Source organism: Camellia sinensis, chromosome 11 (genome assembly GCF_055761805.1).
Source record: "Camellia sinensis isolate YWXY chromosome 11, ASM5576180v1, whole genome shotgun sequence".
NCBI classification, from domain to species: domain Eukaryota; kingdom Viridiplantae; phylum Streptophyta; class Magnoliopsida; order Ericales; family Theaceae; genus Camellia; species Camellia sinensis.
Genome location: NC_138971.1, coordinates 105126252 through 105140004, shown reverse-complemented (window position 1 = coordinate 105140004; position 13753 = coordinate 105126252). Strand labels below are relative to the sequence as shown.

Below are 13753 nucleotides of genomic sequence, written 5' to 3'. Positions count from 1 at the left end.
ATCCCTAGAGAGAGAGAGAGAGTATGTAGAGAGAGAGGGAGCTCGGATCTAGGGTTTGCAAAACAAAAGAGATGAAAAAGTGAAGTGTTTACCCGCTGCAGTCTACTGATAAAACACAGACTCGTTCGAGCGAATGATTGGTTGCTCGAGCGACCAGACACAAGGAACTCTTGCTCGAGCGTAGAAAGCCTCACTCGAGCCAAGAATGCGAAGCTTCAGGTCTGCAACCCAAAAGCACGCTCGAGCAACAGAATGCTTGCTCGAGTGACGAAACCCAAAACATAAACCTCGCTCGCTCGAGCGAAGGAAATCTCGCTCGAGCCAAGAAATGCAGCTCTTAGGTCTAGAATTAGACGCAGACGCAAGCTCGAGCGAAGGATTTCTCGTTCGAGCCACCAGATACAAAACTCAACTCTCGCTCGAGCGAAGGAACCTTGGCTCGAGCGAAGGATCTAAAACACAGAGCTCGCTCGAGCGACAAAGTCCTCGCTCGAGCGAAGACACCAAAAACTGGGCATCAACCATTTGCTCCCAATCACACCAAACCTGTAACAAACCTGCCCAACACATCCTATAACTCAAAAATAAGGAATCAAAGGATGACATCACGATATATACAACAATAAGCTCCACGGAACCTAAGTCCGGATACAACAACCAAATGGGGAAAGACCGGGATCGCTATAAAAACTGGATAACAACTCTTTAAAAAAACTAACTCACAACTGTTTCAAATACGACCAACAAATCAACTCGACTACTAGCAAGATGAGAAAGGATGTGAACAACAATTAAAGTATAGAATCTCATATCTGAAAGATGGAATCGGTTAGGTCTAAACCGGAACCGTTATACAAGTCCAAAGACCCGACCCAAGCCTAGAAATTTTAAAACTGGGTCAAACTGACCCAATAATGGACCTAGAAGGAGGCAAGAAGGAGCGATCATTTCAAAAAAACCATTTATATATTAGTATTAATCATTTAATTATCTTTAAATTACACATATTTGCCCCCTCTAGATTTTTTTTTTAAAAAAAATAGTTGTATGATCTATACCTTTTTATATATGAAAGGTAAGATGCAAAGTATAAAAATTTTCAATTTCGACAAAATATAATAATAAAATTTGGTTTCTTACAACTAATGTCGATAGATTGTCTTATAATTAATCTTTTATAATTCAATATGAATATAAGAGAATATGTTTATTTATATATATTATGCTATTTTTTTTACCTTTTATGTCCATAAAAATTGATGTTGTAATTTACACTTTATTTTTAAAAAAAAATTTTTTATAACATACGTTCGTTCTCTCTATATTAGAATTCCACATCCATCCTTGGACCGACCTCACGCCGCCAACTGGGCCTAGGTCAACCCGAGCCCGAACCAAACCAGGCCAGGCCCAAATTACACTCCAAATGTTTGCTGGTCTCATTCAGACCTTGTGACACCACGCAGCCCATAGAAAAAGGCTAGAGAGATACGTACATATACTTTTGAGAGGCAACTTGGCAGAAGAAGCATTAGAAATAGGATAGAAGAGAAGCTATGTCACATCACACCACGGCACCCTAGCGACAGACCCGACCTCAAATACCTCTCTCTCTCCCCACACCCACTTCACATCCAACAATCGCTCTATCCATCACCATGAGAATCTTTCTCTGATATCATCTCTCTTCTCAACAATCGCTCCAATTCTCACTTTCTATCTCTTCTCCAACAATCCAAGCCCGTTCTCGCCGCGTTTCCTTACAAGTGAGATTTTTTTGGTTTAAATTCCATCTCCTTTTCATTTTCAGCATCGATTTGCTTTTGTTTGCTTTCCTTTGATTGTATAAATCTAATTTTGTATTTGAAAAACCTTAATTGACTTTTGCTTTTTCGATTCAAACCCTAATTTTTAGTTTTTAGTTATTAGATTGAAAACAGAATCTAATGCTGGATCTAGGGTTTTCTATTTACCTGTTCTTTGTTTGTGGCGGTGGCTCCATGAATTTTTATTAGGCTATTCAAAACTTCAACTTTAAGATTTTACTAATTTAAACTTTTTAAATCCCCAACAAAAGAGAATTCTACACATTCATATTTGCATTGTCAAGACCAAAAGAAAAAGAAAAAAAGTAAAAAATTCTAAACAAAAGAAAAAAAAAAGAATAATCTAGGGTGTTCAAAACTAGAAACTAAACATAGAGTATAGCACCGCCCCTGCAGATGTATAAAAATGAAGCAAATTTCTCTAGGAGTTGAATTTAACTGAAGTACTCCAAATTGCAACTTGAGCAATCAAACTGCATATGCTTGTGTGATGCTTGTAGACTATGTTTTTCAAAATTTTTGCCTTCATTGTGAAATCTCTTGTAGGCATGGCATGAAGGTGGTGTTGATTAAAGTTTACATGAGCTCGTTTGGGAATAGGCTATTTTAGTTGGCTTTTTAATTTTTGACGAAAATATGTACAAAAAAATGGAGAGAGTGATGTGATACCTTGGTTTGACTTTTTGGCGATTTTAGCCAAAAAGTCACATGCCGAACACCTGCCATTTTAGCTTATTTTGGTTACAAGTGTTGAAATACATTTCAGGTTGAGGAACTGCAGTTTTCTACAATTTGCTTGATAAAACCACCAAATATATTGTTGTTAATGCAGTAATAGTGGACTAATTCACTGCATGTGCGTTTTGTGTGTGCTTGAAAGTTTGATAACTAATAAGAACCAATTCAATTGACTCGAGACTGTGATAAGTATGAGAACTATTTTGATTGACTTGTGATCAAATCTGTAGGTGGTGAGGATGTCGACTCCTGCAAGGAAGAGGCTGATGAGGGATTTTAAGAGGTTGCAACAGGACCCCCCTGCAGGCATCAGTGGTGCTCCTCAAGACAACAATATAATGCTTTGGAATGCTGTTATATTTGGGTTGGTTATGAAGATTTGAAATTATGTTTTCCAGTGTTCTAATGATCTTTTGGTTTATATGGTTTATAATTGTACATCTTAAGCTTATCCTCTAATACATTTTCATGTTTGAAATGCAGTCCAGATGACACCCCATGGGATGGAGGTAATATCATTTCTTATTCACATTGTTGGACGATCATAAATGTATAAATGTATATATTTGTGTATTTATTTATTTTGTTGAAATAATGTTTTGCATATCATTACAAATTGTTTGTCAATTATTAAGTGATTGAGTGGTTGAAAGTATTGTTGTTACAGATTTAGGAAGCAAATCATCAGAATTCAGGGAACATTTCTAATATTTTTTAGGGCATGTGGTTACCTTTTTGCATGTGTTTTATTTTTATATCCACTCATTGTTTATATAGACTGGTGGAATCAAAATTTCATCGTAGGGGGTGCCCAGCAGTGTTCCTTCCTGCTTCCTCCATCCCTCCCTATCGATGGATCGTATATGGTTCAAGTCAAATTTCATTAATTGCATTATACAATCAATTACAACACTATTTCATATGTTTATATATATATATATATCATTAAAACTCTATAATTTCAGATCAATTCATTTTCGTATTCATTTAATTCAATTTCACACTAATATATATTATACTATATGTGACACACACGCACACACACACACATATATATTTATAAATAAAACAACCTATCCTGTCATTCCATATTGAGCAACAGTTAGAACTAGAAACAAAGTGACCATGGACCCATCTTTCGTACTGAGGCCGTCTGGCCAAATCGAACTACAATGGTGATAGTAGTTCTGCCCCTATATATAGGACACTCTTCTACTAGTTGTATAATTGATAAGAATGAGTGATTTCCTTTCCTGATTCATTTGATCTCATATGTCAGCTGGGCTGCATTTAAACATGCACTAATGTTTGAAACCTTACAATCTTTTGGAAAAATGGTTATTTATCATGGTTTGGTTGGCCTACACTACAGCTTTGGGTACAGGACACTCCCTTTTTAGGCTCATATCTCTTTTAATCTATTCTAGTTTCTTAACAATACCCATGATATATAAATGTAGGAGATGGTATTTGTTTGTTTGGCTCCTAATGATTCTATATTATGGTTGAAGTATTGCTCCAAATTATCATGAGACTGATTGTTCTAATTGTGGTTTTCATTTGTTTTTATTGTTGGTGCTAAGTTTTTCCTTCAGTATGTTATCTGTTCTATAACATTTGTACTTTGCATGAATCAGGTACTTTTAAATTGACACTTCAATTTACAGAGGATTATCCAAATAAGCCACCAACAGTGCGCTTTGTTTCTCGAATGTTCCATCCAAATAGTAAGTTTGAAGCCTAAACTTTTTCTTTCCCTATTTACATTGTCAAGTCCTCGACTAATTGTAAGTTTGTATTTGCTGCACTAGCAAATGATGCGAGTGGTTTCCAGTTCTCCAACCATATGTCTTGAGTTGCAGGACATGCATTTTGGGGGTCTATGTTTGCTATATTGTTTTGGGGCAATTACTTGTCAGTGATGTTTTCAAAAATTAATTACAAAATCATGAAAAAGTTTATGATTTTACATATTAATGTTTATAATGAATACCACTGATCTGAATTTTTTTTGAAGTAAATTGTTTTTGTTGACATGCTTTTATAAATCTGGAAATATTTTGATGTTTGAAAGTCATTGAAAACTTGCCTTCACATTTATAAAGTATAGTAAACTGGTCCTTGCCAATGATAATCCCCATTTTGCAATTTTTTTTTGATGACTGGGTGTCTGGGCTACCTTACGGGCACCTCAACTAATCCTGAGACCCACACAAAGCGCCCCTCCACGTGAATCTGGTAAATCTAAGGCAAAGCGCATAGGCGTGGCGTCAAGAAGTTTGATACCACCTTAACCTGAGACCTGGAGGGAGCACATCCCAGGCCCCAAGTTGCACCCACTAGGCCAATTTTGCAATTTAATGGGTGTGAAAGGAGATTAGGAGGAAAAATTACTATTTGGTTACCTATCAAAAAAAATAAAAATAAAATGAGAAGGTATATGAGCAACCATTTACTCATACTTATCTAAGAGCCAAAGGGGAAAAAAAGAAAAAAGAAAAAAACATTTGTTCATTTATAATTACTGAACATTAGTCGTGTTACTTGTCAATCCCACTTTATTACTAATATCTATACCCTTCTACTAGTACTGTCGTTATTTCAATTACTTATTGTTATTTTTTGTATGTTCTGAAATTTATTATATCTATCTGCTGATAAATTCATATATAATTCAGCCACTTTCTGGTCTAAGTTCGCACTTTGCCTTGATCTTTGGCAGTTTATGCAGATGGAAGCATTTGTTTGGATATTTTACAAAATCAGTGGAGTCCTATCTATGATGTGGCTGCTATACTTACCTCTATTCAGGTGTGGGTTTGTCTACTACTTATTGCTTTATATTTCTTGAACATAGACTGTGATTATTGATGACATGTGGGTTTTGCATCAGCATCTTTATTTCTTTTTTTGGGTTTGGCTTGAAATGAAGGGGTTCTTAGTTAGCTTGAAGTATTGAACTTGATGAAGGAAAAACAGTAGAGAAGAGGTGGAGAAACACCAACAGCCACAACCTCTGATTAATGAACTTCCAGTAATTCTAAAGCAATGCCTAATATTTATAGGGCAACAACCCTAGACGAATTAAGAAATAAACTCATATGGATACATAATCAAGCTAATAATTATTTAACTTCTCACTTAATAATAATAATAAAAACTATCAATTACATTTGTTGGACCAAAAAGTCTCTGAACCCACGAGCTTCACCCTAGCTTCCAAATAATAATCATGGGCTGTGCCATCAATTCTCGTCTGTTGAAAAGAACTCGACTTTGATGAGTTAGGAGCATGACCAAGAATTCTATTAGAAGGACGAACACATATATTCAACAAAGGAAAAAGGATAAATGTTATTGTGGATTTTTGCCAAGTGAATAGTCCCTTTTCCATGATAATTACACTTCAATTGCATTCCATTATTGCTGCTCAAAAGTGCATTCCATTATTACCACTTACATGGGTACGGTGGTCCCTTTTGCTTTTTCTTATCGACCATTTTTAATAAATTGTGCAAACAAACCCAAACTCTTTAATTTCAAGCAACAAGTAGTCAATAATAATTTATTTATCAAAAACAAAAAAAAAGTCAGTAATAATTTGATAAATTTTTACCTCTAAAGTAATCCAAATGCTAACCTCAAACAAAACCCAAACTCCCTAATTTCATAGCCTCAAAGGGGCCAAAGTACCCAAATCAAATCACCATATTTTTTCAAAACCATCACTTATTACTAGTAGAAACACATGAATAAAGTTCAATATGGAAACTAAATATTGTAGAGAGTTTTTTTTTTATTTTTAAAAATGTGGTAGCCTTGACATCTCACCAGTCTTATTCCCAACTGATTGGTTTGACTGAAGTAAGTCCTTATTCTTAGTCTGTCAGTAATGTGATCTGTGTTGATAGTTAATATGCAAATGGAATGAGACTGGGGATGGCTTTTTGGTTTGGACTAACTAAGAAGCTTGTATTCACAATTTATGCGCGCTCCTGGTCCACTTCGAGGCACTTATCTTTGAGCTGCGTAGTCTAGAGCCATGTTATATCGATGGAATTAACATTATATATTAAAATTGATAGCTATGATGCAGATATGCACCATTAATGTTTGTGAATGTCTTTATTCTCTGCATTTTTGGGAATTGTTCCTAAGCGTGTAAAATTTTAACCAAAGGATTTCTTATTGCAGTCATTGCTCTGTGATCCAAACCCAAACTCCCCTGCCAATTCAGAAGCTGCACGGATGTTTAGCGAGAACAAGCGTGAGTACAACAGAAGAGTAAGAGAGATTGTTGAGCAGAGTTGGACAGCTGACTGATACCCCTGGTAGGGTGCGCTATTAAACTTCCAAGCTAGTTTGATGGCCTGTTTGAATAACATGGAAACTTAAAAAAAAAAAAAAAAAAAAAAATTTCGTGTTGCAAACTCCTGAACTTTGGATTATGTTATATGTTTGCTTACCTATAATGTATGAATTTTTAGGTCTTATTTCAGTTCTTCAATTTGCTGTCTTGCATTTTTCATCGAATTAATGTACATACAAAACTTTCTTGTTATTGCCAGCCATGCCGTGAGCCTACTGTTGCTTATACAAAGTATTAGAGATGATCTAGAATGGTGTTCTATGATGTATACAGGTTCTGCTGTGAAAGTCTTTGGTCTTTTAAGATTCATTGTTTTTTTATTTATTTTATCTTTTATATATATATATATATATATAAATACACACTAGATTGAATTGTGGTGGGAAATCTGAGTGATCCACTTTATTTCCATTGTGAGGAGGATAAGACAAGTGTGGTCATGCTTGAAAAGATTTCACATTGGTGAATGGGTAAAGGTGCCAAAAGCTGACCACATTTTAATGTGGAGAATCTGAATTTGTGGAATACATATTTTCTTTACCATTGGGCTTCACATCATCATATACTGGTGTACCCCTTGGCATCATGAAAATGATGCTAAAGCTTGAACTTATAATTGGTTTAGGCTATGTAATGGATATTTATGTTGTTTTGGATTATGGATTTGGGTAGAGATTTGAAAAGGGAAAGGAAAAAGGTGAGTGAAATGTATCTATATTTCATTTATATTTCAGTCACCTTTTTTTTTTTTTTTTTTTTAAATCCCTACTCAGATCGATGATTCAAACACAACCTTAGCCAATGCCTTTTTTCTTAAAATTCATGAGCATCTTTGGTTTTTTGACCTTGACATTTCAACAGAAATTGGCAACGGCAGAAACCTTTGAGGGAGCAAAAATTATCTGCTCGACCTATATCTAATGTGCTGTGCAATTGCATTTGTCTAGGGTCTTGTAACTATTTTTTCTTTAATGTTTTAGAAAAATTAATTATGAGTCCTCTTGTTATAAGTTGAACACACAATCACATGGTAGGCCAGATGTACTAGATAACTTCTTAGGAGCAAGACTTTAAAATTCGTATTTTCATGTTGAAACAAAGATTATGTGCTAAAAATGATGGAAGATTTTAATGAAACCCAATATGGGAGAGTTTCTATATGCACATCACACTTTTAGTAGTCACCAATTTTTCTTTTTTTAATTTTTTCAATTGCAATTTTGTCTCTTGAGCAAATTACCATTTTGGACAATGACACGTACCTTTCTCTGTTCAAACCCTAGCCAGCCTTGTATTACTGTCAAACCCCATTAGCCACCATCACCTCTTCACCAGCTCCTTACCATTGTGACCTTCACCCTGCATTTTCATCCTTCCTTATTAAGGCACTGCCTTGCGGGAAGACCCATTGCAGTGCCGCCTTCACGGTACAACTACTTGGAGTGCTACCCATGAAGGAAGACTATCTGAGATGATTGCAGTCTCAGGACCACTATTTGAGACACGATTCCTTGAGGTGATTGCAGCTTTTGAGAGAGGCCTTTCCTCCGTGCAAACGAAGCTCACTGGTTGGAGTTGATAGTAGGCCTCAAAGATACTAGAAATATTGCAACAAGTCAGAATCATGACTCTTGCATTTTGATCATTGTATAGTGTGGTAACCACCGAAACTCCTTACCCCCAAAACCATCCCAACCCTTTCTTTCCATCTTTTCCCATCCCTACGCACAACCCAGTCCCTTTTGTTTCCTCTGTAAACCAACCCACTTTCTTCTTTTTCTTCACTGAAGACCCTTGATTTGTAGACTATGGGTTATGGTGGTGGGGGGTTAGAGGGGTTGGGTCAAGTTGGTGGTAGGTCTGTAGAGTTAGGGTATGGAGAAGGAGGCGATGGGTGGTGGCACTAGAGGCAGAGTTGGCAATAGTGGGTGGTGGCTTTTGTTTTAGGATTAAGAGTAGAAGGTTGAAGATGAGGGTATTATAGGAACTAATCAAAAAAGTAAAATTTGCATATGTTGTTAAGAGGGTTGCTATAGCACATACCTTATTTTTTTGGATCTCCACCTTAAACTCTAAATTTCAATATGATTTGTTTTAACACCCCACTTAATACCAAATTTATTCCTATTTGTAATATCATCATAACCAAGTGCACATCCACCTAATTTTGGACACCTTCTCCATAATGGTTGAAGACGGTCTCTCTCCTTGCTTGTTGGCCTGCGCTGAAGTAGCCATGAAAGCGGGCGGTGCTGTTGCCACAGCCATCACCACCAACAACACTACCATTAGCACAATTAACACCATCACTTTCAGGGTTGCAACTAAATACAGGAAAACATTTTTTGCAAATATCTCAGTTTTTGAAAATGTTTTCTATTGAAACAAACGGAATATTAACATTCATGTCCCTCCAAGAAAAAAAGAAGCAGCTGATGGTTAGATCAGGAATGGAAACATCATCTGGTTTTGGTAAGTTGAGAAATAAGGAAGCATGCCCAGATGAGCCAAACAATACAATTGACAAGCTATACATATATAATATTATCCGAACCCGGCTTCACTTCTAGCTTGGCAAAACAAATTTCAGCATTGCAATATTGCTGCTTATAATGAACAGCCATGTTCACACCTTATATATAACATTTGATTTACAAGTCGACTACATTTTTTCACTTAGGTTTCCACTGCTATTCCATCCATCTTGAACTTGAATTGAATACTGCAAGTGCCAAAGAACATCTTCTATGGTCGGACGTGTGCTTGAATCTTCGCAGAGACATTTCATGGTGATCTCAACCACTGTTTTTAGCGATTCATAAGCAAATGTTCCTCGAATGGAGGGGTCTATTGCCTCTTGTAATTTTGATGGTGACTCTGCTAAGGTTCTTTCTAGCTGTGAAGTGAACAATGAAGTTTGAATTGAAGGATAAATGCTGAAAAGGTTTTTACAGGAAAGTGATAAGAAAATGGTGTAAAACAGAGAAGATTGAACAGGTTTTATACCTGAAGCTTAAGCTCATGTAATTCTCTGTCTGATGTGATTGGTTTACTGGTAATTATCTCGAGCAGAATAATACCCAGCTGATAAACATCATTCTTTTCTGGGTTTTCAATGCTGCATATAGAGCTTCTATGAGATGAATAGAATGTTTGAGGATCTCTAGCATTGTAGTAATGCTTCAATTCATTAATTTAAGTAACAAAATAAATAAATGAGTTTGTGCATAAATGCTACAGTGCTGAAGATGCTCTAATGCAACAGAGACAACAAATAGATGATATGGCAGAATACCTGTCGAGACGATTGGAATTGTCGTTGAGGGGGCTCTCTGAACATACCTGAAAATTCCAAAGTCTAAAGGAGTTAGCATAAAGCATTCATCTATTTTGAGCTGAGCTCGAGCTAGTTTGATTGTGTATTCAAGCCTCATTTCGAGCTCGATTAATGAATGAGCTGAGCTTGAATACAGCATTGCTTGGATAGGATCGATTCGTTTACAATCCTAATTTTGACATATGATATGTACGAAATATATTTTGGAATTGATAACAATGTAGTCTTGATTGCCTTAATTTCCCACCTTGGATGGCAATGAAATGTTGTAGGTACTAATTTTAGCTGTGAGACTCTCATCCAACAATATATTTTCAATCTTCAAATCATTCCCGAAAAGTCCGGGTGCAATTCCTGTGTGCAAGAACTGGATTCCCCTAGCAATGCCAATGGAAATCCCCATTCTCTGTGGCCATTTCAGATATTCCCTTTTTATCCACTCTGCCAAAAAAAAAACAAAAAAAACAAGCAGTGTCTTAGATTCTTCGTGATATCAATCTCATAAACAACAATGTCAATTGTTCTTTACCTTTCAGATGATCTCTCAGAGACCCGTTTGCAACATGTTCAAGGACTATAAACACAGTACAAGCTGCATTGGGATGGTCCTGGTATGTGACAGTGCAGTGTCCGAGAACGCAGACCAAATGGCGATGCCTAAGCTTCGAGATTACATCCATATTTTGCTGCAAGTTTTGATGCGAATACTTCTGTTTCAACTTGAGACATTTCACTAGGACCGTTGAGCCATCTCTGAGCCAACCTTTGTACAGCTGTAAGTAACAAAAAATCACTTGTAAGTTGAATAAAATTGATTCTTGGTAGGTTTATACACGCAGAACCACATATTTTCGATCATTCTGGTGCATAATGAACTCCTACAGATGGCATATGCTGCCCCAACTATCACAATCAAATTTAGAAACAACATGTTTGACCAGGAAGGGAAACACATAAGAATTAATTAACAACCACTAAGTAGGGAACACAAGCTATGGAGACAATTGTCTTCTCACCCCCAAAAGGCCAAAAGAAAAAAACCAGTGAACTGACTTTCTTACCTGTCCATGAGATCCTTCCCCAACCAAATTTGATGGGTCGAAGTTGTTTGTCGCATCTTCCATTTCCTCCAATGTGAAAACTTGATACGGTCGAAGCCCGAATGCTGGCAACCTTATGCTTCGCGGAACATGCCCTGTTGAAATTCATTTTACATGTTTTATCAAACATTTGACTGACTTTCACAATCACTACGTTTGCAAGAACCAAGTTTTCTAGACACAGAAACAGAAAGAAGGGCCTTACTTCCATCGATGACAGGAGAGCCGCGCACAGAAGTTCTTTCAAAAGCAAAGCTATCGCATTTGAAACTACTTGCTTCATTCATTCTTGTTTTTCTGAGATTTGCCAGAATAAAAAACCCGACAACGCAAGCAACCCCAACAATGCCCCCAGTAAGACCGAGTATGAGGCCAAGTTTAACGGTGGACTGCCCCCCTTGATCTCTAATTGGAGGGTTAACAGCCAACGCTTCTTTGTGACAGAACGAGTACGGGTGCTGATACCTCCCATCTCCATTCGCTACACAATTCCATGAACTTAGTACTGTCCTATTCGTGGAATTTGATCCAATACATGAAGGCAATTTTCCGATCAAGGAGTTTTTAGAAATATCGACAAAACTAAGATTGGCATTGCAAGATGTGTTCATTGGAAGAGCACCACTAAACTGATTGTCAGCCAAATTGAGGTACTGAATTGATGGCAGAGAAAACAGAGGAGAGGGAATGGGCCCAACGAGTACATTGGAAGAGATGTCGAGTCGTTGAAGAAGATTGAAGTCCTTGAAGCCAGAAGGAATTTCAGATCTCAGAGAATTGTTTCTAACTATGATGCTTTTAAGATTGTTACCCAGTGAGGGAAATTTAGGTCCAAGTTGATTATTACCCAAATCAATCTCTTCAAGAGCTTGTAAGCCTGTAAGATCTGGAACACTCCCATTGAACAAATTATCAGCCAAAACAAGACTCTTGAGATTCTTCAAACTACAAATTGATGAAGGAATTTCCCCATAGATGAAATTTGAACTGAAATTCATCACTTCAAGTGATCTTAGTCGTTCTATCTTTGCGGGCAATGGACCCCATAATCCTAAGGACACTAATGAGAGCACTCTCAAGCTCGAAAGCTTGGTTAGATCGGTGAAGAACGAATCAATGGAGAATCTATCAGAGAGAGTTTGCTGAGAAACTAGAAAGTTCCCTGATTTGGGATTTGGGGAGGTTCTGTTTCCGGTGACTGTTAATTCTGTTATGTGATTATCGGTGCAGACAATCGATAGTGATGGTGATGGAGAGAGGTAGCAGAAGGTTGTCCAGTTTGTCCATCCTTGAAGTGCTTCTGGGTATTCAAGAAATTGTTGGAGTCGGAAAAGAATTCTGGTTTCTGATGAAGACAATTGCGCAATGGAAACTTGAAGAAACAAATGGGAAGTGAGAAGAGAAAACAGGAAACAGAGAAAAACCCGGGAAGGATTCTCCATTTTCTCAGGAAAATGAAGCTGGAAAAGCCAAACTTCAAATACCAACAAATTTCTTAGATCCCAAACATTGAACTAGTGCATTAACTTTCATTCAAAACAATGAACTACAACTTTTTAACTAAAAAGAGGGAAGCATGGACTTCAACTGAAAATCACATGAAGCAGAATATCTGGTGTGGTTTTGTTTGGTATTGGAAAATGTTTTTCAAAAGTTGAATTACATCAAAGAAAATGCTAAGAGGAGGTTATAGTGCACATCGGTGATAAGGAAAATCTTACATGGAAAGGGTGAAAACTTGTGAAGAAGAGAAACTTGGCTGGAAAATGAAGGCAACCTATTTTTGCGAAAAGGGACAGAGATCTGAAGAGAGTGAAGTTTTCACGAGAGTGAAAGCTACAATTTGCTACAATAAGTTTACAAACACTTGACCAATCACATAACCACACATATTGCATGGTGAAAACGTCATTAAAAACAAAAATAGTTTTACTCCTATTATTCACTTATCATATTGTTTTAGAAACACAAAAATCGATTACAGAATTCAACATAATTCTATTAATTATTTTAAAAACAAAAAAATAAAATAAAATAAATTCTATTCATATATAAAATTCATATAAAAAATTTATAAAAATAATATAACAATATCATTATTATAAATAAACATATTTTTAATCATATTTTATTTTAAAATAAACGACTCATAATAAATCATATCATTATATGTAAATTTTTTTATTATTTATATACCATTAATTAAAATAAATTTGACTAGAGAACCCTATCACATAGGTATGAGATTAAAAGAAATGGAATCCACCGCCCTATATAATATGACTATATGATGTGATTGAGTTTGATTTTTTTTCCCCCAACTTATTTATAGGGCTAATTTTGAAAGATACTTAAAAATTAAATTTTGATCTTTGGTCGCACT

At 36.2% G+C, this 13753-nt stretch overlaps 2 protein-coding genes across 2 annotated transcripts; one reads left to right on the top strand and one right to left on the bottom strand.

Annotated features, from left to right (window-relative positions):
• The first annotated feature begins 1447 nt into the window (after positions 1–1447).
• Positions 1448–7181, top strand: LOC114323782 (ubiquitin-conjugating enzyme E2 2). The gene is made up of 6 exons (XM_028271460.2): positions 1448–1766; positions 2795–2928; positions 3048–3073; positions 4202–4291; positions 5287–5375; positions 6759–7181. The coding sequence occupies exons 2-6, from the start codon at positions 2804–2806 to the stop codon at positions 6885–6887; spliced, it is 459 nt and encodes a 152-aa protein (XP_028127261.1). The 5' UTR covers positions 1448–1766; positions 2795–2803; the 3' UTR covers positions 6888–7181.
• A 2219-nt stretch (positions 7182–9400) lies between these two features.
• On the bottom strand, positions 9401–13223 carry LOC114323783 (putative LRR receptor-like serine/threonine-protein kinase At1g14390). Its single transcript, XM_028271461.2, has 7 exons — positions 11576–13223; positions 11332–11465; positions 10800–11043; positions 10518–10711; positions 10229–10275; positions 9940–10051; positions 9401–9829 (listed from the first exon to the last, which is right to left on the bottom strand). The coding sequence occupies exons 1-7, from the start codon at positions 12810–12812 to the stop codon at positions 9596–9598; spliced, it is 2202 nt and encodes a 733-aa protein (XP_028127262.2). The 5' UTR covers positions 12813–13223; the 3' UTR covers positions 9401–9595.
• Positions 13224–13753: the final 530 nt, after the last annotated feature.

What these genes read in the sequence shown, in the direction of transcription:
- LOC114323782 (XM_028271460.2), top strand. Translation starts at nt 2,804, where the DNA reads ATGTCGACTCCTGCAAGGAAGAGGCTGATGAGGGATTTTAAGAGGTTG. An exon ending in TGGAATGCTGTTATATTTGG is followed by an intron (nt 2,929 to 3,047) that starts GTTGGTTATGAA and finishes TTTGAAATGCAG; the next exon opens with TCCAGATGACACCCCATGGG. An exon ending in CTATACTTACCTCTATTCAG is followed by an intron (nt 5,376 to 6,758) that starts GTGTGGGTTTGT and finishes TTCTTATTGCAG; the next exon opens with TCATTGCTCTGTGATCCAAA.
- LOC114323783 (XM_028271461.2), bottom strand. Translation starts at nt 12,812, where the DNA reads ATGGAGAATCCTTCCCGGGTTTTTCTCTGTTTCCTGTTTTCTCTTCTC. An exon ending in TCTGAGAGATCATCTGAAAG is followed by an intron (nt 10,712 to 10,799) that starts GTAAAGAACAAT and finishes TTTTTTTGGCAG; the next exon opens with AGTGGATAAAAAGGGAATAT. An exon ending in ACATTTCATTGCCATCCAAG is followed by an intron (nt 10,276 to 10,517) that starts GTGGGAAATTAA and finishes TGGAATTTTCAG; the next exon opens with GTATGTTCAGAGAGCCCCCT.